General features: G+C 40.8%; 1 protein-coding gene across 1 annotated transcript; it reads left to right on the top strand.

The window, feature by feature from the left end:
- Positions 1-21,840: 21,840 nt before the first annotated feature.
- On the top strand, positions 21,841-24,085 carry LOC117561535. Its single transcript, XM_034239025.1, has 6 exons — positions 21,841-21,909; positions 22,001-22,066; positions 22,272-22,360; positions 22,455-22,560; positions 22,794-22,899; positions 23,731-24,085. Exons 1-6 carry the CDS (start codon positions 21,841-21,843, stop codon positions 23,907-23,909), a joined length of 615 nt encoding a protein of 204 aa, XP_034094916.1. The 3' UTR covers positions 23,910-24,085.
- Positions 24,086-25,347: the final 1,262 nt, after the last annotated feature.

Raw genomic sequence — 25,347 nt, forward strand, 5'->3', positions numbered from 1 at the left:
TGACATGAGAGTAGTTTGCATTAGACATGCTCAAGAACAAATATAGAGAAGACATTCAAGGAGAGAGAGACAAAACACAGATTCAACGGTAAACATGATGTATCTTTCTATTTATTTAGCCAACCATTATTTAGACTATGTGTTTCTGATTGACTTGATTAAATGCCCTCCGCAGTCAGGTATTATGTGCTGGGAAAGGCACACTGATGTATTGTAATATTAAATGATGAAGCTAGTAATACGATTTACAGTATAGAATAGAAAATCAAGTCGTAATAGTAACAATTAATACCTTTCCTCTGCAGTTTGCTCCATTTTCTCTTCTGGCTCAGACTGGCTATCAATAATGATAAGTGCATACACATTTGTGTAGTTGCAGCAGTGAGAAGATAGTTGAATAATTACTTTCAAATACATAATATATGCATGACAGTCATATTTACAAAAGGATGTCGATCCTCTTCCTGTTTTTTTTGTATACATTGGGTTCTAAACTGACAACAGCACTTTTGTCATACTCCTGGACAATCCTTGTAAACATTTGAAATGGATGCAAGAAACAATATCTAATCTTTGAAAAATATTTGTGGGTGTTTTTTGTATCGTCTTCACTAAGATGTAAGATGTTGTGGGTGTCATTTGGAAATGTATAAAAGTATAATTGTTCTGCTTTCTGGCAATGTTACCCACTGTGATTGGAGGCTATGCAAACAAACAAATGTAAAATAAAGATACACACCACACAACTGTGTCACGATGCAACTGTCAACATCGTTTACCTATAGAAGTTGTTCTGACCCGGGGCAGACTGGACCTCTTCCTGGAATGGGGTTGGTTCTCCATCCTATTTTTACATTTCGTTTGTATTAGGAAATAAGTGCAGTTGATCTAATGACAGTGTCATTAGCACACAAAGGTATTTATTTATTTATTTAATGTTCACAAATTCAAACCTACATGGTATAATTACATTTTTAATTAGTCATACTCGATCAGATGCTGGTTGTGGGTGCCTGAGAGGTCTGATAAAGGTAAACAAAAAATATATTCAAATTACTGTACTGTTAAAACAGTCTGCTTCTTGTGACACAAAATAATATGTTGTGGTGACCACCTATTAATACACTGGGACATAATTCATACATGGAACTACAGTTGGGGCTATTGTTCCCACACGGACATGTTATGTTTTACTATATATGTTGTGTGCCCTCCTGACTTCACTCTCTTCTTCCCGGACTGCAACCGGACAACATGACCTTTGCTGCTCCCAAATAAAGTACCCCTTTTGCACCTTCATTGCACCGCCTCTGACTCCCTATCTCTCGGCACTACACTGGTGACCCTGACAAAGTCTCAGGAAGTTTCCGGGACGGACCCGAACACAGCAAAAATAACTCCATTTTTTTTCTCGAAATGCCGGGGATTTTCTGGAATCGTATGTGGCTGCCACCGGCACGCGGACTGAGGCTCGGTGCGCACCCCACAGAAGGCTGGGGACGTTGCTCGCCGTTCCCGCATCGGCTTTCCAACCAACGGGGGGACGATGCACGACCTGCTGGGTCGACCAGCAACCCGATTGCTACCTCGTGGGCTTGTTTCTTCGGGGCGTGCACGTCCCGGCTGCGCTAGCTGACGAGGACTAGCGACTAACCACGAGGGGCTAACGACGGCTAGCAGCTACCCATGGCTGCCAGCTAGCGGCTAACGGCTAGCTGTTAACGGCTGTCGACGTATTTCTGTTAACATCTGACTGTTAACAATGTTTTCCGGTGCCGGAGAGGAGGTTCGACCAGCCGGTTGACCTCGTGTGGACACTCTCACCTTTTTCACCACCTCGACGGCGGTTCCAGACGCCACTCACGTTTTCATCGGCGCCTGGGTGGCACACTCCTGGACCTCGTCTCGACGGTTTCGGACGTCGCCCATGCTGCCATCGGCCCGTGGGTGGCGCGCTCTGGAACCTGTCTGGCCTCTCCTGCTTCCCGGGGATACCTCAACGAACTGCTGAGGACTTCGTGCCCGCCGCCGCTGCGCGTCTGCCTGCGGCCGGGTTGCGCTCCTTCCTCCCGGGGAGATGGCTCTTGTCTTCCGGGGATACCTCGACGCCTGCCGAGGACTTTGTGCCCGCCGCCGTTGTGCGTCTGCCTGCGGCCGGGTTGCGCTCCTTCCTCCCGGGGTGACTGCTCCTCCCTCCCTGGGATACCGCTCCGTCCTTCCGGAGATTTCATGCCCGCCGCCACCGTGCCTTCACCTGCGGCCAGGCAGCACTCTTTCCTGCTGGGTTCGCCACGACACCTACTGAATATTGTTGTATTTATTTTCAGGGTTTGTTTGTTTTTCATTTCATTATTTGCAGCTGTTCCCTGCTTATGTATGCGTTTTTGGCTTTTGGCAGTCTATGGTTTTGGGCCGTTGTTGCACCTGCCGGCCACCGTAAACATATACACAAGTTGTCTACGTACTGTACCAGATTTACATACAAGAAGTTGCTGAGCATGTGAATTACAACGTGAGCTCCTTCTAGCTCGACAGTTCATTCTTTCACACACAGTGACGTCACGAGCTACCCACAATGCGACACGCACCATATATATATAAATCCACCATTTTCATGGAGGTGCAACTATCCTGGAAGTGCAAATATAAACAGCTAGCTTACGTAGCCAGGCAGAGCGCACTAGGTTTTTTTTCTGAATTAACGACCGAAGAAATCGCTGCATGTCTTCGGATTACATCTCTGGACTTGAGGGGTGTGCTTTAGGTCGTTACCAGCGTAAACTAGAGCTGTGTGGGTTGTCGGATTGCCCTTACAGACTGCCTGCAGATGTATGGAAAAACGACAGTGGCCTTCGTCGATTTTGGCTGCATCTACGTCTAATTTCTGGAAACACCAGGTGAATACCCCACTTGTCACAATAATATTATCATGCCATTGCATATATGTGGTATTTTAGAGTTGACTAGATATTGATTAAGGCAATAGACTATGATATTCAGTACAGGAAGCATAGCAATACCTAGACGGTGTACGGCTGCTTGCACCTCGCGTAAAACGGTGGATACCGGAAGTACGGTGTCGCGCACGGCCCAATACCTGTATGTGTGTGTGAAAGAATAGTTGGCCTGAAAAATTGAGTTGACAAAACAGTCTGAACTCGTGGTCCACTTACCTGTTCTTATGCTTTCCCCTTTTATTTGTACTGTAAATCAAACTGTAAATACTAATCACATTTGAGTTGTATGTCAGGAAGAGGAATGTGGAAGAACTGCTTGGTTTTAACGTGCAATGAACAATGTTTCTTCTTTATTATATTTTTATTTGATATGATCATGTGTATTAAAATGCATTATAATGATATAATTATCAGAAGAAGTGGTAGATACTTTTGTATGCTTGTTTTATATGTATTTGATTTGTTCAATCAGAAGGTTTGACACAGAAAGATTAAGAAAAAGTGTTAAATATGAAAGGACGTTTCTTTGGATTGATCTTCACGTGGCCAGCAGAGGGCAGGAGAAGTACGGTAGATGAGATTTGATCAGCTCCATTCAGCTGCTTGTCACAACTTGAAGCTTGGAAGGGAGTGTCCAGAAATATAAAAGTGACACAAATAAATACTGTTTTGATCAAAAGCTGTGACTTGTTCTCTCAAGGAAAATAAAAAGAGTTATCACTGATTACAACAAAGAGAACAAGAGAAACATGAGATGCAAAATAATTCACTCATGTTGGTCAATGATCAAAATAAATCAAATTTGATATATATGTCTCTGCTCTGGAGTATTAATCTATATTTCTGTTACTCCTTCGGTCTTTTATAGATAATCTTTATTTATCCGGGATATTTGATATTGTGTATTATTTGTGATATATGTATTTCTACTGCAGATGTGTATATTTAAAAATGTGCTATTTATTTTTAGATTGTATTATGTCTAGACTTTATTAAATGTGTTTAATATTTTAATGCCTAAACACATTGCTGCTCCTGTAACACAGGCATTTCCCAATTTGGGATCAATAAAGTATCTATCTATCATTCTATCTACCTACCAACCTGTCTGTCTGTCTATCTATCTATCTATCTATAGCCCATGTCACAAACACATTTGTCTCAGCTTTACAGATATAAAAAAAACATGAATTTCACTATAAAAAGGTATAATAGAATAAACTTTCCAGATTAAATGTAAAATATAAATAAAATTGAGTAAATAAAAATACAATTCAAGAAATATATAATATTATTTATTATGTTTTACAATAAAAAAAAACAGCCCTAGCCTCATGACTGACTTAGGTTTGCGGAGAGAATTTGTCATTAAAGATGCAAACTGAGAACGTTTAGATAGATATAACTTAAATCAATATTTAAAATATATTTCTCATAAATCATGACGGTGGAGTTTAAAGGATGGCACATTTTTCAAAGGATACAATAATGCAAAATGTAAATAAGAAAAGCTTGGCAGTTTTTTTAATGAAAAGATAGGAAACAAAGCCATATGAATGGGTTTTAGACAATATAATTACTCAGAAAAAACAGAATGAATACTCAGTATTGCCAGGTGTTTGACAGATACATAAATATGTAAAATAGGTGAAAGTCCTTCTTGGAAGACACATGAAAGCCAAAGATGCTGACCGCGCTCTCATCCTGTTTACCAGGAAGCTGGATTTCAGTCTCTTCTGCTCAACTTGCAGGAATTTGTAGCTTACCCTGTTATGACATAAGCAGGCCTTTGTTTCCCTAAATCTGAATTATGCATGGCTGCACTGAATCCGTTTTACACAAACACACACAAAGGGTGCACACTGCTTATGTTACACTTTGATGCACGCAGCAGTGGGCTTTCACACTTGTCCGTATTTTCACGAGTGAGCACACACACATGAGGTCTGAGGTCACAAGGCTGTCTCCTCTGCATTAAAATCACTCATCAGTTTTCTTGTGTTGGTGTATGATTTGTGAAGACGTTAAGAGAAATGCTTTTGTTCTGACAGTTCAATGACAGTAGCCTACATAATATTCTTATAACCCCGGTTAGTTACGAGGAAGTGTCTTTAACATTAACATTTTCAGAGGAACACCATGTGTGAGAAGTGAAGGGCACATTGTAAATAATAACACCAATAATTGTACTTATTGTTGTGGAAATAATTATCATAAGACGCCAATTAGTAACATACAGGACAAACCTCGATGTCTGTTTACCTTCTTTAAGGACACAGGCTTAGAGGCGGCTTAGCCAATAATGTTATTGTTCCCATTCTGTGACCGGTCAATACTGGGATACAGATGGTCTGTGTTGTGGGTACACTGGGACACTTCCTTCTCTGTATTTGTGGACTCCAAGGTAAAATCTTCGAGGTCATAAGTGTCCGAGGCAAGTAGCTCTGTGTTCCCACACTGTTTAGGCTATCTCCTCAAATATGTTGTTTACTCTCTGCGAAACCAGTTAGATGGGCTGGCAAGAGAGAGGCTCTCCAGAATTGATGTGGCAACTCTACCGTGAAGTCAGAACCTCTGACTCTTGGACTTGTGATGTGAATCCTCCGGCCGTTAACTCCAAATAAACCATCATGTGTTTGACATCAAAGCTACTGCTCTTCCCATGTCTCCTTCCTGAGTCGGTGACTCCCACTGCATAGCTACACAGAAGTTTCCTCTACAAATTGGCGTTGTCGGCAGGATGCCAACAGATCTTCAGATTGTGGTAAGTGTGATTTTCAAATCTACTTTGGACATTGCCTTATCAGAATCTGTGATTGACGGTATCCTAAAATTACCTGTGAAACTGATCGGCTGCGTTTCCTTTTGGTTAATGAACATTTGGGGATGATAAACCCAGGGAATCAGTGTCTGGGGACTCAGTCCTGGCTTATTTCCTCTGTGTGTGCTGCTCGGGACGGAAGTGCCATACAGGCATGCACAGCTCATGTTTAGAGATACCTTAAAGAAAGGGCATCAGTGAAGTGGAGCTTCTGTGTGAATTGAAAGCAATGTAAAAGATTTGTATTGGACAAATCGCCGGATTTTGGGGGTCGTAGTGGCTAAGCACAGCAGTTGAAAATAAGCAGCCAAAGATATTTGCTGCTATCACCTCTCTGTAAAAACACGGCTCCAGCTGCAGCCTTGCGTGTGTGTGTAAAACCTCACCGTGTGTGTGTGGGGCTGGAGCAGTGCAGGCTGAGAGGGAGAAAGTCACAGCTTATTGCCTATAGGTTTTAACTCACGGCACCACCGTCCTTCAAACGGGACGGTCTAAAAGCACTCGTTGTTTAGGACCGCTTTTCTCATGGTTAGACGGGCCAGCACGAAGTGCGTGCATCACCCGATGCGCCACGGTTCTCTGGAGCAGGTGGCGGTCAGGAGTGCATACATAAAATTATAGGCTAATTGATCAGAGGTGTGTAGTGGCAAGCAAGCATAGGCAAACTGTGTTTCACCTTGAGGTGAACTCGATGGCGAGTAGATATAGGCTGGTCGTACGGACTACAGTCAACTGAGCTGTTGTTTGGAGAGAAAGGGCAGGGAAAAGTCTGTGGGCTCCGATCGGGGGGGGCACAGCGCCACTAGAAACAAATAGCCTAGTGGTTGTCGCAAGAGGATAAGCTAGTTATCGTTCTTGGACGGCTTTCAGGCACCGATAAATCACTTGTATGCAAGGGTGAGGCGTGAGAAGACGCCGCACTGGAGAGAATTCCCACCCCCTCTAAGATCTCTCAAATCCGGACTAAATTGAGCTGGATGAGCTTTGCTGTCGCGCTGGTGTTTATTAAGAGTTCATGTTTTGTTTGTCTGATTGTTTGTATGGGGGGTCTATATTGGTTTGTCCCGCCGTCTTGTGTATGTTTTGTAACAATAATGAATCAGTCCATAGACAGGGTAAAATGAACTAAACTTTAATTATCTCACCAAAAGTAAATGACCTGAGAAAAATAAAAAGTGTTTTTATGTCCTGCCTCTGAGTGCAGGGGAAAATGTAAACAAGAAGCACACTGTTCAGGGTGAGCGCTAGGTGTAAGAAGAAAAGAAGATTATATTGCTTTAAGAATCCATTCTTAAATGGTATTGCTGGTATGTTAAGATATCTTTGTGACCTTGTATAAACCCTATGCCCGTCCTGCGCCCCGAGACCCTCAGAGACCTGCCTGAGGAGATCAGAGTTGCAAAATCTGGTTTTAGGTCAATGTTGTATTATTTGTTTCATTTATTCTTAATCTATGTATTGTATAGTAATAATGAATAAAAACGTAATGTATTGAACACATTCCGAAATAAAGCAGATAAGCAGAACAAGACTCAGACATAATACTAATTGTTGTTGAAACCTTTTGCGCTGTTGCAGCAAAATGGAAACTGTGTTAATTATTCTGTTCCAACTGGCCACTGGAATCAGGTAATTAATATAAGTTGAAGTTCAATTACAGTTTTAAAAATAGTTTAACATTATTTATTAAACTGCTTCAAATTATTTCTCGTATCAACCAATTGGTCTCCATAGACATTACTAAAATTAAAATAGTTGTTAAACTACTGACAAGTTTTCTGAAACCGAGCTTATGAACAACAGAGTAAAGGTTGCTGGTTAAGCCAGGATCAATATATTTGTTGAAGTTTTTATTGTGTGCATAATAAATGTGTTAAATTAATTGAGCAATTCTTTAAAAGTATAATGTTGCAATTTCTTTAAAATAAGTAATTACAGTTACAAAATAGGTGTTGTTTTCCAAGGGCCTCTCTTTCACAGGCACTTTGAATCATAACACTTCCAAGTCCTACAGAGATCAGTATCACTTTGTGTTGCAAGCCAAATCCAGGGGTTCTACTCGAGCCCAATTTTAAATACCATAAAGAAAAGTATTGAACCCAGCTCGAGCTAAATGTCAAATGTATTTAATTAATGTGCAAGTGTTTTGATTTATTTAAAATGTTCCAGTCTAGCTTCCTTCGAGTTTAATATAAACAACAGATTGGTTCTCATAACATTCTCACTGCTGTGCTGTCCCAAATGTTTTAAACCTTGGGCAGACAAGCACACACACACACTTTGGATGAGTAATCACTTCATCCAAATTGTAAATTGTTGCCTTCTTTAAAGTTATTAGTAATTCAAGATTAATTATTCAATTAAATGTGGTACATAACATATAATAAACAAAATAACTTTGATTTGGTCATTTTGTTCACAACATTAGACCTTGTCCTCTAATCTCTACTAGAATAAGATAAGTGTGCATGTTTGGGTGTTTTAACACTCCTGTAAAGTACCTAATCTTCTTATCCTTTTCATTACAGAGCTGGGAAAATGGTGTATTGCTTAGATTCGGATCCGTGCAAAGTCCAATTATGACTGACTTTAGTTTTAATGTTAATTTGATTTCAACCCATAAGTAATTATTTAGATTAACTCAACATTTCACATGATGATGGATTAGTGCTCCACATTTTTCCCACTAATTTGTTGTGCAATTAGGCCAATGGTAAAGAGAGACATTGATGACCTTGTGTCCCTTTTGTTGGTACGTGGTTCCATTCTGTCTATGGCCTTGGACGGCTTCACTAAGAATCACCCAGTTCTGACAGTCCGGCTGAGTGCAGTCACAGAGATGCTATGGCTGCTCTACATGAAATGACATTAATGGTCTGGTCTGAGAATGGACACCATTACCTGCTTCCAGAGACAATGCCACTCCTCAGACTGAACAATACTGTCTCACGTGGGCCACTCCCCCCACCAAGCCATGAACTGAAAGCTTGACATCTGCTTTGAACACCTGGAAGCCTCCCGGTCACACCAGCACCAACCCTTGGGTCAGTCAGATGGGACTAACGGCTTAACTTAGGGCATTTGGTTCAGAAATATGACTCTCGTTACCGCAGAGTGGGTTGTTTTTTTAAGGCTATTCATACTGCTATGCAGAGGATGCCTGTAGGTTGGCAAGCTGTTAAAAGCCCCTACTATTTTTTAAAATAGGCCTAAATGTCAGGAGCCTCTGAATGTCTAGTTCTACATGTATTCACATTATATGGACAATGTTTCCACCTAGTGAAACTGAAGGCTGCACGGTACTCAGGCTACAATACGACCATTCTGTTCTGCTTTAACGATTCAATTGATAGATTCTACATCGAAACAATTAGCTTTTATTGTTTCCAATGATAACGTCATTTTAAGAGAAGGAATGCAAACCTGTTTTCAAATGTAAGGTTTTGAATGTGTTTGACATTTCTCAGTAATAACACCCTCAGACACCCACTATCATTTATGCTATGCCTTCAGTAGTGACTCAGATGTTAAGGGGAAGAAGCTTTTCCTCCCAAATCAGATATGCTTTGTTTTTTTAACAAAGGTATGCATTTCCTACATAATATATGTTTCTCACAATTGGTTTTTTTGTAAGCTGCACACAGGTGATACTGAGTCTTCTCGAGTAATAGATTACACCATGCTTAAATAGACTCCTAAGTTATTATTTCATATGAGACATATGTAAGAAAAGGGAGGGAAGAGTCAATTATATTGAGTAATTGATTTATATTGGAACATTTATTTCTCAAACCTGTTTTATGGAAGAGGAAAATATTTCTGATAAACTAATATGTTATCAAACGGTAAATGGTGAATTAATATAACATTTAGAATCATTGAGAAGGGGTGATATCCGCAGGGACTAGCTCACCTTTAAATTACAATAACATTTCTCTACTTTGGACTGATGAGTTTATGATTCTTGCATGTTAAATGACTAACACAAACCTTACATTTATGCATGTGCATGTCTCAGGAAGGCTCCCAAATAATTCTGAGGGGCCTATCCTATTTTTGTATTTAAATGATAATGTGCTAATCCATTACCTTGAGTTGTCTGCACTCAGGAAAACATCCCTATCAAGTGTTAACCCAATAACTACAGTAGGACAGCTCTGAAGGCCAAGGGTCAGAGAGAGAGCTACGTGGGTCCACGCCAGCCACTGCAAGGTCCTAGTCACCAACAGAAGTAGATGACAACAAGTGATGTGTCCTAGTCACCAACAAAAGTAGATGACAACAAGTGATGTGTCCTAATCACCAACTTGCACCACACTTGCACTACATACACCAAAACACACTACACACAAGGTATCACAAGCAAGTGCCAGCTGAGCGGTTCCATATGCCCTCTGGTTCCTCGTTTGTGTTACCGGTGTGCGGAGTCTGACTGTCCGTGTCACAAAATCGACCGAAGGAATACACACACACACCCCATGGAGCATTCCCACCTCGTGATGACGGCTCGCCTGGGACAACGCAACCGTGAGCAATACAACTGGCCTGGCCCAGTGATGTGGGGTTTAGCTCGCCACAAGATTACGTTTGGTTGTGCGGCGACAAGCTCTATCAAGTTCTGGCTCCCCTCTGGATAGGTACATGCACTCTAGTGGATTTGAATCCAGCAATCAGGCTTAACAACACTACTCTTTAATGTATTATCCATGCATAGAAAGACCTACAATGATGTTTCAAGTACTGGATTAATTTCAGTTTTGGCCCAAAACAAATATTTATAATATTTCATATAACAATTATGTAGCATATTTGATCCTCAAATTAGAGAAGTATAATTTAAAGAAATTGATATTCTCAACATTAGATAAACACAGAAGAATCCTTTCCAAGTACCATAAGTAGCTCAGGTAAGTATGGCTAATAGGAATACTTGATAGACTTAATTTGGTACAGATCAGTGGTAGCATTTACAAATGTAATAATTCAAGGTTTAAAAAATGTTTAATCCTTCCTTTCCAGGTTTTTACAAAAGTCTTTGAATATTTGCCTAACTTTTCCTTTTCAGATTTTGAACAATGTACTTGATTAAAATGAATGTATTGATTTCACTAAGTGCCTTACTCTTGACTAAAGCGTATTTAAGTAAACATAAAAGTAATCCTAAAATTGAGGACACTGCACTTTTGCAGATTACAGTTTGATCAAATCACCATTGTGAATTCTATACTCTAACTGTGAATGTTTAGCTGGATCTCTTACGATCCTGAGTTTTAAAATGCTTTTGACTAGTGATTGCCTTGAAGTAAATCTTTAAAGCGGCAAGCTGGTTTTGATTTTATAGTTTGATGAATGAAATTAACTAATGGTAAATGATAAAATATATTAGTTTAAAAACAAATATTTAGCCATTGTGCACCTGTGTTTTATGTGTGTTCATTATTATGCTTTTGACAAAAGATGATCAAACACTGATGAGAGATGATTTTTCCTATTATGATTGGCTGTATCAATCATTGTGATTGAATGTTTCAATCTTATTCTACTTTGTGATGTAATTAATGTAAGGTGAGACCACACTCAAATCTGGAGACGCCTATTGAGTTAATTATTGACCAAATTATTATTAGACTAATGTTTTTAGGTTATCATAAATGATAAAAAGAGAGGACTGTTGTGGAAATAATTATCATAAGACGCCAATTAGTAACATACAGGACAAACCTCGATGTCTGTTTACCTTCTTTAAGGACACAGGCTTAGAGGCGGCTTAGCCAATAATGTTATTGTTCCCATTCTGTGACCGGTCAATACTGGGATACAGATGGTCTGTGTTGTGGGTACACTGGGACACTTCCTTCTCTGTATTTGTGGACTCCAAGGTAAAATCTTCGAGGTCATAAGTGTCCGAGGCAAGTAGCTCTGTGTTCCCACACTGTTTAGGCTATCTCCTCAAATATGTTGTTTACTCTCTGCGAAACCAGTTAGATGGGCTGGCAAGAGAGAGGCTCTCCAGAATTGATGTGGCAACTCTACCGTGAAGTCAGAACCTCTGACTCTTGGACTTGTGATGTGAATCCTCCGGCCGTTAACTCCAAATAAACCATCATGTGTTTGACATCAAAGCTACTGCTCTTCCCGTGTCTCCTTCCTGAGTCGGTGACTCCCACTGCATAGCTACACAGAAGTTTCCTCTACACTTATTTGAGGACATTTGGGGGGTATACTACGAAGCAGGATTTTCGCTTAGCGGGCTAACTTCAGGGAAAACTCGGGGTTTCCGGTCCTACGAAGCTGGTTCTCTTTTTAGCGGGCTAGATCTCCATGGTAACTTATGCTGTGCGGCTAACCTGCTCCGGAGCAGGTTAGGTTGCAGGCTAAGAGCTCAACTCAGTGAAAGCACTGCCTGCTGACCAATCAGAGCTCAGTGTGCGGAGTTTAAAGCGATCAAGTCATATTACAGGAGAAAGGAAATACAGAAAAGCTGCCGTTGCAGGAAAGACGGCCGGCAAAAATCACCGACTGTGTGAACGTGAACATTAATAGAATATCACCTCCATCTTCAGAGCAATCTGACTATTATAACATTAGCGTTAAGAAAGCTTACTTAAATATCTGCCACAACATAAGTAACCGGATCAGAGTAACATATAGGCTACAGTCCGTGGTATATCACATAATGTAGGCTATCATATGCAGGGTCGGTTCCAGAACAAATCGAATGGGGGGGCAATCATTTACCACGAGGGGGGGCACACACTGCCGTCAACAACCAACACACAAACACCAACGCAACTACAATTTCAAAACATGCTGTAAAGTCTCTTGTCTTTCACACACATTGCACTCGCTCCCTCTCTCACATACACAGCACTGTGCGCATCATTAAGCCAAGCACACACACACACACACACACACACACACACACACACACACACACACACACACACACACACACACACACACACACACACACACACACACACACACACACACACACACCACACACACACACACACACACACACACACACACACACACACATCACACACACACACACACCACACACACACACACACACACACACACACAACACACACACACACACACACACCACACACACACACACACACACACACACACACACACACACACACACACACACACACACACACACACACACACACACACACACACACACACACACACACACACACACACACACACACACACACACACACACACACACACACACCACACACACACACACACACCACACACACACACACACACACACACACACACACACACACACACACACACACACACACACACACACACACACACACACACACACACACACACACACACACACACATCACACACACACACACACACACACACACACACACACACACACACACACACACACACACACACACACACACACACACATCACACACACACACACACACACACACACACACACACACACACACACACACACCACACACACACACACACACACAGGTGAAAGCGAAAACAGGCTATTTAAAATAGACTATACTCTACTCTTCATGCATAAATGCAGACAGACCCCAACATCTTTCAACATCAACATAGCCAGGGCTGGTATCATTAAGTAAATGAAAAGCATGTCTACCTTTAGAAGAGTTGCAAGCGGCAAGTGCTGGTGCTGAACCTCAAGAGAATGGTGTTCTTCCATTCGGTTGTGCATTTTCTTGTTAAGTCTCTCTCAAACGCAAGTTGAACCAGCTGGGCCTTTCTTTTGTGGAGCATTGCACGTCTATGGTCCGAAAAAGCGTTCCTTAGAGTGGAGAATGAATTCTCGCACATTGCTGTGGAGGCGCCAAATGTTAAGGCATGTTTGAAAGCAGTCATTACGCTTGGCACCCTTAAGGTGCGTGTGGTATTGGAGAGGATGTGCTGTATAGTCCAATCCCCCTCGATTGGCTGTGACTGTTTTTGCATGCTGAAAAACTGTTTTGCAACTTCGTACTCTGCCTCAATTACAGGCGATCCAGACAGGTCCATAATGTGCTTCACAGCCTTTGCATCAAGGAATGTGTCGCTTTCTGGATTCAGCGCAGCAAGTGATTTGGCCAGCTGCGAGTTGCACTCGCTGAATCTCTGATCCATTTCTCCAAGCACTGAATCAATCGTGCTGTAGTACAGTCTCTGAAGTTCTGTTTTGTCATCATCCCTGTGTCCTGTAGTTCCCTCGACTACATACCCATCCATAGTCGGGTTGGCTCTGCGTCTCCGTTTGGGCACTTCGGGTCTCGGAGTAGCGCTGGCAGCCATGGCCATGTCCCACACTTTGTTAAACTCCTCACCACAACGGAGTTTGCGTACACAAGCTGTTGCACAAGCCACAAGACTTAAACCTGTCATCAAGTCAGTATTTTCTCTCTGTAAAATCTTGTTTGGTGGGTCCAGCAGGGCAATAACTGTGTGCACTAACTGAGCAATGAATGGAAAACTGGGCTCAGTCATCTCACGCAGCAGGCCTGTTGCTTCCATTCGTATCTCTGCACCGTGGGCCATCACAGAATTAATGTCAGTCAAAAGGGATGTTATGTCGTTGAAGGATTTTATAATTACAGACACAGTGGCAAGATGTCCTGTCCATCTCTGTTCCAGAAGGCGTTTAAGGTGCACACCCTTATAATGCACAGCAACTGTGGGCTTCTTGCAGAACTTGTAGAGGGCATTGCACACATGAAAGAAATCCACTAAAGCTGTCTCTGCTGACATAGCATGTACTACAACTAAGTGTAGCTGGTGGTTCAAACAGTGTACATAAGGAATCTCATGACCAGTTTCTTTTGCAGGAGCTTCTGGACGCCAACATGTTTCCCAGACATCAGAGCAGCCCCATCAAATACCTGGCTTAGTATCTTTGATGTGTCCAGTCCAACTTTGTTGAGCTCTGCCACGACTGTGTCCGTTAATGTCTGTGCATCACCTTTGTCAGCTGTCGATATGATCAGCAGGCGCTCTGTGACGTCATATGTCTCATTTACAAATCGAATGACAATCGAAATGTTTTCACACCCCGTGGGGTCACGGGTTCCATCTACTTTCAGTGTGTAAAAGGAGTCTCCTATTTCCTCCACTATAGCCTCAGTCACCACATTGCTGAGTGTACTTATGAGTTCATTTTGCATTTCGTGACAAGTGTAAGTGGCGTTTCCAGGGATTGATTTCACTACATCAGCCAATTCGGGGTCTTTTTTGATCGTATAGTCCAGCAGGGAGAGGAAAAGGCCACTGCCCCCCTCTGACATGTTATCAAAAGCCTCTATCTTCCCTCGTAAAGGCAGCTGGTTTTCCACCAGAAATCCAACCACATCAATAAGAGAGGAGATATAATACCTGTTTTTTCGTAGTTGGTCTGCGTTAACAAGTGTAGATATCTCATTTTCCAGTGCTGGCACGCCTCTCTCGCTCCTTCCACATTGCATAGCAAGAGAGATGCTCCTTTGAATTTGCATGTTTATGAAATCCCTTGTCTCTCTCCACCGCATTTTTCCAGTTACGGAAGCCAACAGTCACAAATGCATCCATCCTCCGGGTTTTGCTAGACTGCCGACAGCAGAAACAAAATGCAACATCGGCCTTGACACTGTATTCAAGCCAGTCTCTGTTGTGATACCAAGCAGAGACAAATAAACGCCTCCTGCCAGTGAGGATGCTGTAAGGGTACTGTTTTAAGACAATTTGGTTGGGTTGATCAGTTCCAAGATCATCTATGGGTTGATTTCCAGCGCTAACGTTAGCTGCCAGCAGGTGGATGGGCTTGGCTAGCAGGTGTATATTGGCTGGTCGAAGAGCACGGCTCCAGCTCTTCAGAGGTGGTGCCGGCGATGCTGGAGCTGGGTTCATTCCCTTCGTTTTCCGTCGGTGGAGGAGTTGGACGAGGCCGTGTAGCAGCTGCACATTGCAGCCATTTACGTATATCCATTTCTTTATTCCTTTATGTCCGACAGTCCGAGCTTAGCTTCGTCTCACTGACTTGCTAATTGTGCGCGCATTTTTTGAAGTAATAACAACAAATCAAAGGCCGGGGTCATTGGTCAAGAAACACACCAATCACCAGTGAGCACACCTCAAGCTGTGTTTTTATTTATATTCTTTATTTCTGATTTATTTCACACAAAAAACATTTAGTGGAAACGTTTTCACTTATAATATGATAAATACATTTAAAAAACGGCAAAGTGGCAGGGCTTGCCTGGCCTGCGTTAGGGGGGGGCACAGTGACTCATTTGGGGGGGCATGGCCCGCGAATGCCCACCCATGACGCCAACCCTGATCATATGTTTTCTTATCTGAGTCAGCTGAGCCGTATCTGGCCGTGCAACACTCACAGTGTCACATACTGTATGCAGAAGTATTATTTTAAGAAACACATTAAGTTGACGAAACACTCGAGACAGTTGTAATTAAAGTCAGATCCACTCGTGTCTTAGACGGGGCAGTGATATCATAAACCTGTTACGCATTCAAATACTTTTTCTTTTACCAGCTGTATTCACCTTGCAGGTGCAGCTATGTGGCTTGTATCCTGGATAAAGTGTTTAAGTCATGGATGTTTAAAGTTTAACTTCTTCATATGTCTAATATTATAGTTCAAAACTGCAGTCATTAAACCGCTCTTAAAAAAGAATAATCTAGATGCTTCAGTAATGAACAATTACAGGCCCATATCAAACCTCCCATTTCTAGGTAAAATCATTGAAAAAGTTGTTTTTCAACAGTTGAGTAATTGCTTGCATTTAAATAACTGTTTTGATGTGTTCCAGTCAGGCTTTCGTCCAAACCACAGCACTGAGACTGCTCTTGTAAAGGTCTTTAATGACATCCACTTAAACACAGACAGTGGCAGAACTTCAGTGTTAGTATTATTAGATCTCAGTGCTGCGTTTGACACTGTTGACCACAGCATATTACTAGACCGACTGGAAAACTGGGTGGGACTTTCGGAAACAGTTCTGAATTGGTTTGAATCCTACTTAAAGGACAGAAACAACTTTGTTTCTATAGGTATATACACATCTGAGTTGACAAATATGACATGTGGGGTTCCTCAAGGCTCCATCTTGGGGCCTCTTCTCTTTAACATCTACATGCTACAGTGGCGAGCCGTGACTTTTATACCTAGGCCCTCTGACCCCCCTTCCCTCGAAAAAAAAGAAGAGATATTACGTCACAGCGTATACTTCAGCGGAATATCAAAACAGCGGCCCTGGGTGCAAAACGCATCAATGACAGCGACCCTCTACCACACAAAACAACACCATTTATATAAACACCTATCATGACAGGCTCCCTTACTTACAACTAGGGCTGGGCGATTTTTTCGGTTTTCACGATTAATCGCATTTTTACTTTCCTACGGTTTGTGAAATGGCTAAACCGAAAAACCGCGATTTTTTTTTGGATCTGTAATCAAAAAGCTCCTCAAAAACACTATCGAAGCAGTTCCTGCCGTTGCTAGTTAGTTCAAACAGTAACAACGCACTATTTTTCTTAGCGGATGCATGTCAATTTAAATCAATACAAAACTATTTTTTAAATCAATAAAATCATTTTCTAAATCCATAAAAGCATTTCAATTAATATTGGGAGTCATGTCGTTACTTTGCTGAGAATTTGGCCATGTAATAAGCGGGATAATGTGCACATTGCACATTGCATAATGTGCCTTCATGCCGATCCCTCCGCAAAAAAAAACGGCTCGTTCGCGGGCGAGAGCCGGCTCCCGTCGTTCACTTAAATAGTTCGCGACCGACACATCACTACGACAGACGTAGCATACAAATGTCCACGAACACAGATGAAGAAGAACTCATTCCTAAAAAAGGTACCACTTCAGTAAGTTCAGTTGTATGGAAGTGGTTCGGGTACAAGCAGTCAGACATAGAACAAACAACTGTTCTGTGTAAGGTCTGTAGAAAGACGATCGCTGCAAAACATGAAACACAACCAACTTATTCCAGCACCTGCGACAGAGACATGCAGTGGTGGAAGCTACATGAAGCTAACTTCCCAAGACTGAGTTATCTGGCCAAGAAATATCTCTCCATTCCTGCCACAAGTGCCCCTTCGGAGAGGGTTTTCAGTACGGGGGGTAATATTGTAACATGCCAAAGAGCATGCCTCAAGCCAGAGGCAGTAGACAGGCTCGTCTTCCTCGCGAAAAACCTGTAGAAAACTTCCTAGAAAGTTAAAGGGATGTTATTTTGTTTGAGGGTATTTTTTTTATTATCATTATTTGTTGTATTTGTATCATTCAACATGATGATATTTTTAAATGATGAAACCAGTCTGAAGTGATTTTTTTGTTTGATGCCAACAGCAAGACTAACCTGGAATTCATGCGTTGCAATTATTCTAATGGTTAACTTCCTGCAAGCTATAACAAACCCCAATATTACCTTTCCTGAAATCAACATCCTGTAACCTGATTTATTTTGGACATGTTTTTCTATTTCACTATTATATTAAAAACATATAACAATATATATTTTATTTTTTTAAATGTTTAACTGATGACCTATAGCCTTTATATTTTGTATTGGAACATAACAAAAACATATTTCATAAAACAGTTTTACATTTTCAAAGATATATGAGGCTTTATACTTTCTTTTAATTTTCTTTGAGATATGATTTGTTGAAATGATTGACAAAAGTGTATAATGTATATTTTTCTCACATAATTAAATATGCAACCCAAATTATTCTGGACAGTGATATTTAATAGGTTTTCTTTCCATGCAGGTGCATTTGGAAATAATAGAAATGTTGAAATTGAAATGAAACCAGATGCAGTCAACATTTCTAACATCAGATTCAGTATTGGCATTTTTTTCATCCGTGAACCTTTGTTGGAAATGTGGATGATCCCAAAATAAAATGTCAAGTCCTCGCATCTTTACTCCAACCATCTGTTTTATTCTTCTTTTTACTCGCCATACTTAACTCACCACATCCAGGAGGATCCATATCATTTCAGAAAAAAATCGAGGTTTAAATCGAAAATCGTCCATTAGTTAGAAAAAATCGAGGTTTTATTTTTAGGCCAAATCGCCCAGCCCTACTTACAGCCAAGTAACAATTGCAAATGAATTAAGTCGGCACGGCGGCCCACATTGAAAATTACTTAGGCCTACCTTTGATGATCAAATCACTTAAACACAAAGTCCACCGCGACCCGACCACGGATAAGCGGGAGAAGATGGATGGACAAAGTCCATCCTCCTGTCCTTTTGGATGAAGCACTTGATGGCGGGGTCATGCAGCTGATCCTTTGCCACTCCAGTTTATCATTGTAACTCAATCTTGAAAATGACTCGGTTAATAATTTCGCAACGATGTCATCACTATCACTGAAGTGAGCCATCATGAACGAACTTATGCTAATTATAAATATATCGATCATAAATCTATCGTTTAGATTTATGATTCGAAAATAATAAAAGTAGGGTAGACATGTGGATATTATCCGGCTGAACAAAACGTGCATTTATCTAACAGGTTCGTTTTCCACAGACCTTATTTCGAGCTATTTTCCAAAATCCTATGGAGAAATGCCACTGCTTTCTGTCGAGGGAATCCGAGCGAAGCTTACTTCCGGGTTATAGGACGCGTCACTGCACCACTTGCATAGACCTCACAGCGGGCGGAACTTGTCATAAAGTCCGCGAAAATATAGCCCGCCCATTTAGAGGGAAGATATGATTGGTCAATTGTACTGTCATTTGACATTACTCTCTCGTTGAGTTACTATAGCTGGCCCTCTGTGAATGTAGAGAGGGACCAACAAGCTCTCCCGTCTTCACATAACTCGCAGAGACGGCATTTAACCCTTCACATTCCAACAGAAACTGAACAGGCAGATTCGAAGGATTTATTTCTTTGGAAATATTATTTTAAATACAATTAAATCAAGTTATTTTGGTAAAACTAATGAAAAATGTAACAACAACAACATTTAAAAAAAAATGTTTTTTTTTTTAATGTTTTCAAATATTATTTTGTAGAATATCTTAGGCCCTCACAGAGGGCCTAGAGGGCCCTGACGGCTCGCCACTGACATGCTACCACTGGCTCAGATAATGAAGAACAACAAAATAAGTTACCATAGCTATGCAGATGACACACAAATTTACGTAACAATTTCACCAGGAGACTATGCTCCAATTCAAACACTGAGTAAGTGCATTGAACAAATCAATGACTGGATGTGTCAGAACTTTCTCCAATTAAACAAAGATAAAACTGAGGTAATGGTTTTTGGAGCCAAGGCAGAACGTATCAAAGTTAGCGCTGAGCTTCAGTGTGCAATGTTCAAAACAACAGATACAGCCAGAAATCTAGGTGTAGTCATGGACTCTGACCTGAGTTTCAACAGTCACATTATAACAGTTACTAAATCAGCCTACTATCACCTAAAGAATATATCTAGGATTAAAAGACTAATGTCACAGCAGGATTTGGAAAAACTTGTCCATGCTTTTATCTTCAGTAGACTCGACTACTGCAATGGTGTCTTCACAGGTCTCACTAAAAAATCTATTAGGAAGCTGCAGCTGATTCAGAACGCCACTGCTCGAGTCCTCACTAACACTAAGAAAGTGGATCACATCACTCCAGTTCTGAAGTCTTTACACTGGCTTCCTGTGTGTCAAAGAATAGATTTCAAAATACTGCTGCTGGTTTATAAAGCACTGAATGGTTTAGGCCCAAAATACATTTCTGACCTCCTGCTAAATTATGAACCATCCAGATCTCTCAGGTCTTCAGGGACTGGTCAGCTTTCTGTCCCCAGAGTCAGAACTAAACATGGTAAAGCAGCGTTCAGTTATTATGCTCCAAATATCTGGAACAAACTCCCAGAAACCTCCAGGTCCGCTGCAACTCTGACTACTTTTAAATTCAGGCTGAAGACTTTTCTTTTTGTCGCTGCTTTTAATTGAACTATTCATATCTTAGACTGCACTGTAACTTTTATCCATGTACTTTTTTCTTTTAATGTTTAATTGACTGCCATGTATTTTTTTTCTTTTAATGTTTATTTTATTAGCTTTTTTTTTTAATGACTGATTTTAAATGCCATTTTCTTAATCTCTTTCATTTTTTGTAAAGCACTTTGAATTGCCTTGTGTTGAAAAGTGCTATATAAATAAACTTGCCTTGCCTTGCCTTGCCTTCACTTTTCAATCAGGAAGTATGACGCTGCGCTGTCAGTATGCTTCTCCATGTTTGTGATTGGTAGAATGCTCCAAATACCACCCCTTTCATGTGAACGCGCACCTAACTAGATAGGACACGGCTGGTTTGAGCAATCCACTTGATAACCAAAATTATCGCGTTAACAGCGGTAATTAATTTTTTGAATTAATTGCGTTAAAACCAAGCGGCACACTGTGGGGTAGAGCCGGTGTTATGTCACATTATGCCTCCCCGTCATGAAATGCCCCCCTTGTCACGGGAACGCGCATTTCTAAATGACACGTTTACACCTCTAACTGACACGTTAACACCATAGGTTTACACCTTAAAACGATGTTTAAAACGAAAAGTAAACGTTCAGGGTTTTTATTAATGGTAATTTTCAGACTGTGAGTTGTTTAGTGGTAGCTCATAGTCTTGATTCTTCTGGTTTAACTTTTCGCTTTTTCTTCTTGAGGGTGGGATTCATAGAAACCTCTTTTGGTGGGGGGGGCATTATATGACAGGCCTCGCCATCACAATATGCCCCCCCCTTGCTATCTTACAAAATAAAAGTGTCACATTCATGAAACTTGCTCCATTTATTGGTACCAGCCCTAGAACCATACCCTGAAAAATTCTTGAGGGGTGGGATTCATAGAAACCTCTTTTGGTGGGGGGGGGGGGCATTATATGACAGGCCTGACCATCACAATATGCCCCCCCTTGCTATCTTACAAAATAAAAGTGTCACATTCATGAAACTTGCTCCATTTATTGGTACCAGTCCTAGAACCATACCCAGAAAAATCAACCAGCGCAATGACGGTCAAGCAGCTGTTATTGACCGCTATGACCGCCATCTGGAAACATACATTTGGAAGAATCCGGGTATGTACATGATTGGAATGACTTTGCTTTTGTAAATGTTGCAAATGTGCATTTTTCAACAGGAATGTAATACTTTTGCAACTACTCTCAGGTTGATCCAATGGCACACACAGTCATCGTGGGAATTGTGAACGAGAACCATCACTGGATGTTGGTGGTGAGAATAGGAGCATATTTTAAGCTCCAATCTGTATCTATAGTGCTGTATACACCATATATAATTAGTGATTTGCAAGATAACCGGGCCACACATACATGCTGTCACTTATTATTGATCAAATCTAAACAATACCCTACATCGTACCTGCGTAATGTATGGTTCCTGCCTAATGCATGTTGTGTTTCCATGTGAATAATAAAAGGTAATGTACCCCCATGAGAAGAAAACCCTCTTCTTGGATCCACTTGGAGAAGGGAAAGGCAAAACGAAGGTGTGCCTGCAGTCTACAAGGTACATTTGATACAGTGTACTAGTTCCGGTGTTTTATGAGTATTTTGACAATGATGTGCTGCATCTTGACACATGTACTATCTACATACTGTAGAGCCTTTATGAGGATGAAAGGCTGCAAGGTGTCAAGATGGACATGCAGCACCCTCCCCCATAATCGCCAACAAGACAGCACATCCTGTGGTGTCCTGGCCTTAAAAGTGAGTGTGAAATGCATTTAGCCAAACATTACTCTCAAACTCAAATTCAGTAGCAATTAGACTGAATATCTTGACTTGCTTTTATACATCTTGATCAAAGATGTATTGAATTGTGTCAAACTACACATATACAACATGTCATTCTTTAAATCTGTTGGGTCATTTGTCTGTATTCCATTTGAGGGTAAAATCATAGACCATGCAGTCCATATACTAATCAAGGTTCTCTTCAGTTTGCAGAGAACATTTTACTGGGGGAGGCAATTGAGTTTGCAACCTCACAGAAGGCAGTGCACGAGCTGAGGCTGGACATTGCTACTTCTCTCCTCAGAGAATCTGGTTTGTTACCTTTTCTCAACATTGTCAATGACTTCATGTAGTTACTTTTATTAATTGTATCTCATAAGTATGCATCAATAACCTAGTATATTAATAATGTGCCATGCAAATTGTTGTATTGTATCACTGCTTGGACCATTGGTACTGTTGGGTTAATATTGACCAGGAAAATTATCAGGGTTTTAAAAGCAACACAGTGGCTTAAGTATAGATTAGGGTAAATAGTCATACAGTATATTGTGTATCTCAACTCCAAACAGATAACATATGAAGCATCGCAGGCAGGCATCTTCAACTGCAATTTCATATAGGCTACACACATCACACTCTAACACACCCTTTCAATTCTGCGGTTTATTTAAGATGTGAGATTTCCCCATCTTCCTCCTTTCAATGTGCTCATTGGTGTGTATTACTTTTAACTGATATCCTCAGTTAATTTTTACCTTGAACTTATTATAATCAAAGCTGTAAAGCTAATACATGTGATGAACAACAAAAGAACCATGAGAACCAAACTTAAATTGATGCGTACAGTGCGAAAGAAGTTTTTGGATGTTTTGTAATGACATTGTGCAGGTTCCCATTCTACAGAGGGTAAGGAGAGAGTGAAAGAAGGAGCAGATGGCTCCTCTGTGCTCAGATTTAATCATTTAGAAAATCTATGTGTTTGTGTGTGTTTTGCCTTTTCTTCACACAAAATAATAAAAGACCACAACAAATGTGTCCTTATATAATTGACCTTTTAGTCAAAAATTGGAATGGGTCACCTTGACCCCAAATCTGCAATGTGGTTTATCTGAAGATATTGATTACGTTTTGTCTCAACAGATGATCTAAGCAGGCTTTGCTTTTACTGCGGGATGGAGGAGCAGGATGAAGAACATTGGGTAATTTCCTATTGCACATTACAAATAAAGAAAATTAGCAGAAATATGTTTCCAGACTTTATCAACATAACATTTGCGTTGGTAATTGCTACTATATTTGGCATCTTCAGCATTAACTGATAAAGGATTAATGTTTTGCTTGTTTTTCCATACATTTTTGTTGAAAATGTATTTCTTTCTCATAACACAACATTTATGTTTTTGAAAGATTTCGATTATTGAAGGAATGGTTAGAATGTTAGTGGGAAATACATTAGAGATATTCTATTATCATAACAAAATCCCATAATGCATACCTTACATAACAAGTATTATTGTTTTTCTCAGATTGCTGTGACATTTGTCAGCAGTGGTACCACCACCAATGTGTACAAAGGCCTCCAGTTGATCAACCGTACTTGTGCCCTGGATGCACATAATGCCCCGAAGGAACCATCATTAACTGTCCAATGTCATTTCAACCAATGCAACTATTGTTTGGCCTGTCGTAAAATGCACCCCACCCCAAAAGAGGTTTCTATGAATCACACCGTCAAGCATTTTTCAGGGTATGGTTCTAGGACTGGTACCAATAAATGGAGCAAGTTTCATGAATGTGACACTTTTATGTTGTAAGATAGCAAGGGGGGGGGGGGGGGGGGGGGGGGGGGGGCGTATTGTGATGGCCAGGCCTGTCATAAAATGCCCCCCCACCAAAAGAGGTTTCTATGAATCCCACCGTCAAGCATTTTTCAGGGTATGGTTCTAGGACTGGTACCAATAAATGGAGCAAGTTTCATGAATGTGACACTTTTATTTGTAAGAAAGCAAGGGGGGGCATATTGTGATGGCCAGGCCTGTCATAAAATCCCCCCCCCCCCCCCACCAAAGAGGTTTCTATGAATCCCACCCTCAAGAATTTTTCAGGGTATGGTTCTAGGACTGGTACCAATAAATGGAGCAAGTTTCATGAATGTCACACTTATTTTGTACGCATAGCATATATGCTGACAAAGACTATGTAACATTCGTGAACATATTTTGATTATTAGATGACAACTAGGTCAAATTAAAAAATACATTTTAAAGCACGTTTATACAGACAGGACGTAACAATAATGATAAAAAAAAAACATTTAAAAAAACAAACTGAAAAGGAAGTGACGAACGAATTTCGACACCTCAAATACGGAGCGAAAAGTTAAACCAGAAGAATCAAGACTATGAGCTACCACTAAACAACTCACAGTCTGAAAATTACCATTAATAAAACCCTGAACGTTTACTTTTCGTTTTAAACATCGTTTTAAGGTGTAAACCTATGGTGTTAACGTGTCATTTAGAGGTGTAAACGTGTCATTTAAGAAATGCGCGTTCCCGTGACAAGGGGGGCATTTCATGACGGGGAGGCATAATGTGACACAACACTGGGAAGCCAATACGGAAGTGCCACACACTGCAGTTCATATATTGGCCGATAGGCGATGGCTGCAGAAAGGAGCAATTTCCATAGACCCCATGTTAAAATGCCCAACTTTACAGCAGAAAAAAACATGTTTCTACCCCTGGCTCCATACAT

This window comes from Gymnodraco acuticeps, unplaced genomic scaffold (assembly GCF_902827175.1).
Source record: "Gymnodraco acuticeps unplaced genomic scaffold, fGymAcu1.1, whole genome shotgun sequence".
In the NCBI taxonomy this organism is placed as follows: Eukaryota; Metazoa; Chordata; class Actinopteri; order Perciformes; family Bathydraconidae; genus Gymnodraco; species Gymnodraco acuticeps.

Bases quoted from the DNA above. Each gene is read 5' to 3' on its own strand.
- LOC117561535 (XM_034239025.1), top strand. From the start codon at position 21,841: ATGACGGTCAAGCAGCTGTTATTGACCGCTATGACCGCCATCTGGAAA. The intron at 21,910-22,000 runs GTATGTACATGA...AACTACTCTCAG, and splicing joins ATACATTTGGAAGAATCCGG to GTTGATCCAATGGCACACAC. The intron at 22,067-22,271 runs GTGAGAATAGGA...GAATAATAAAAG, and splicing joins ACCATCACTGGATGTTGGTG to GTAATGTACCCCCATGAGAA.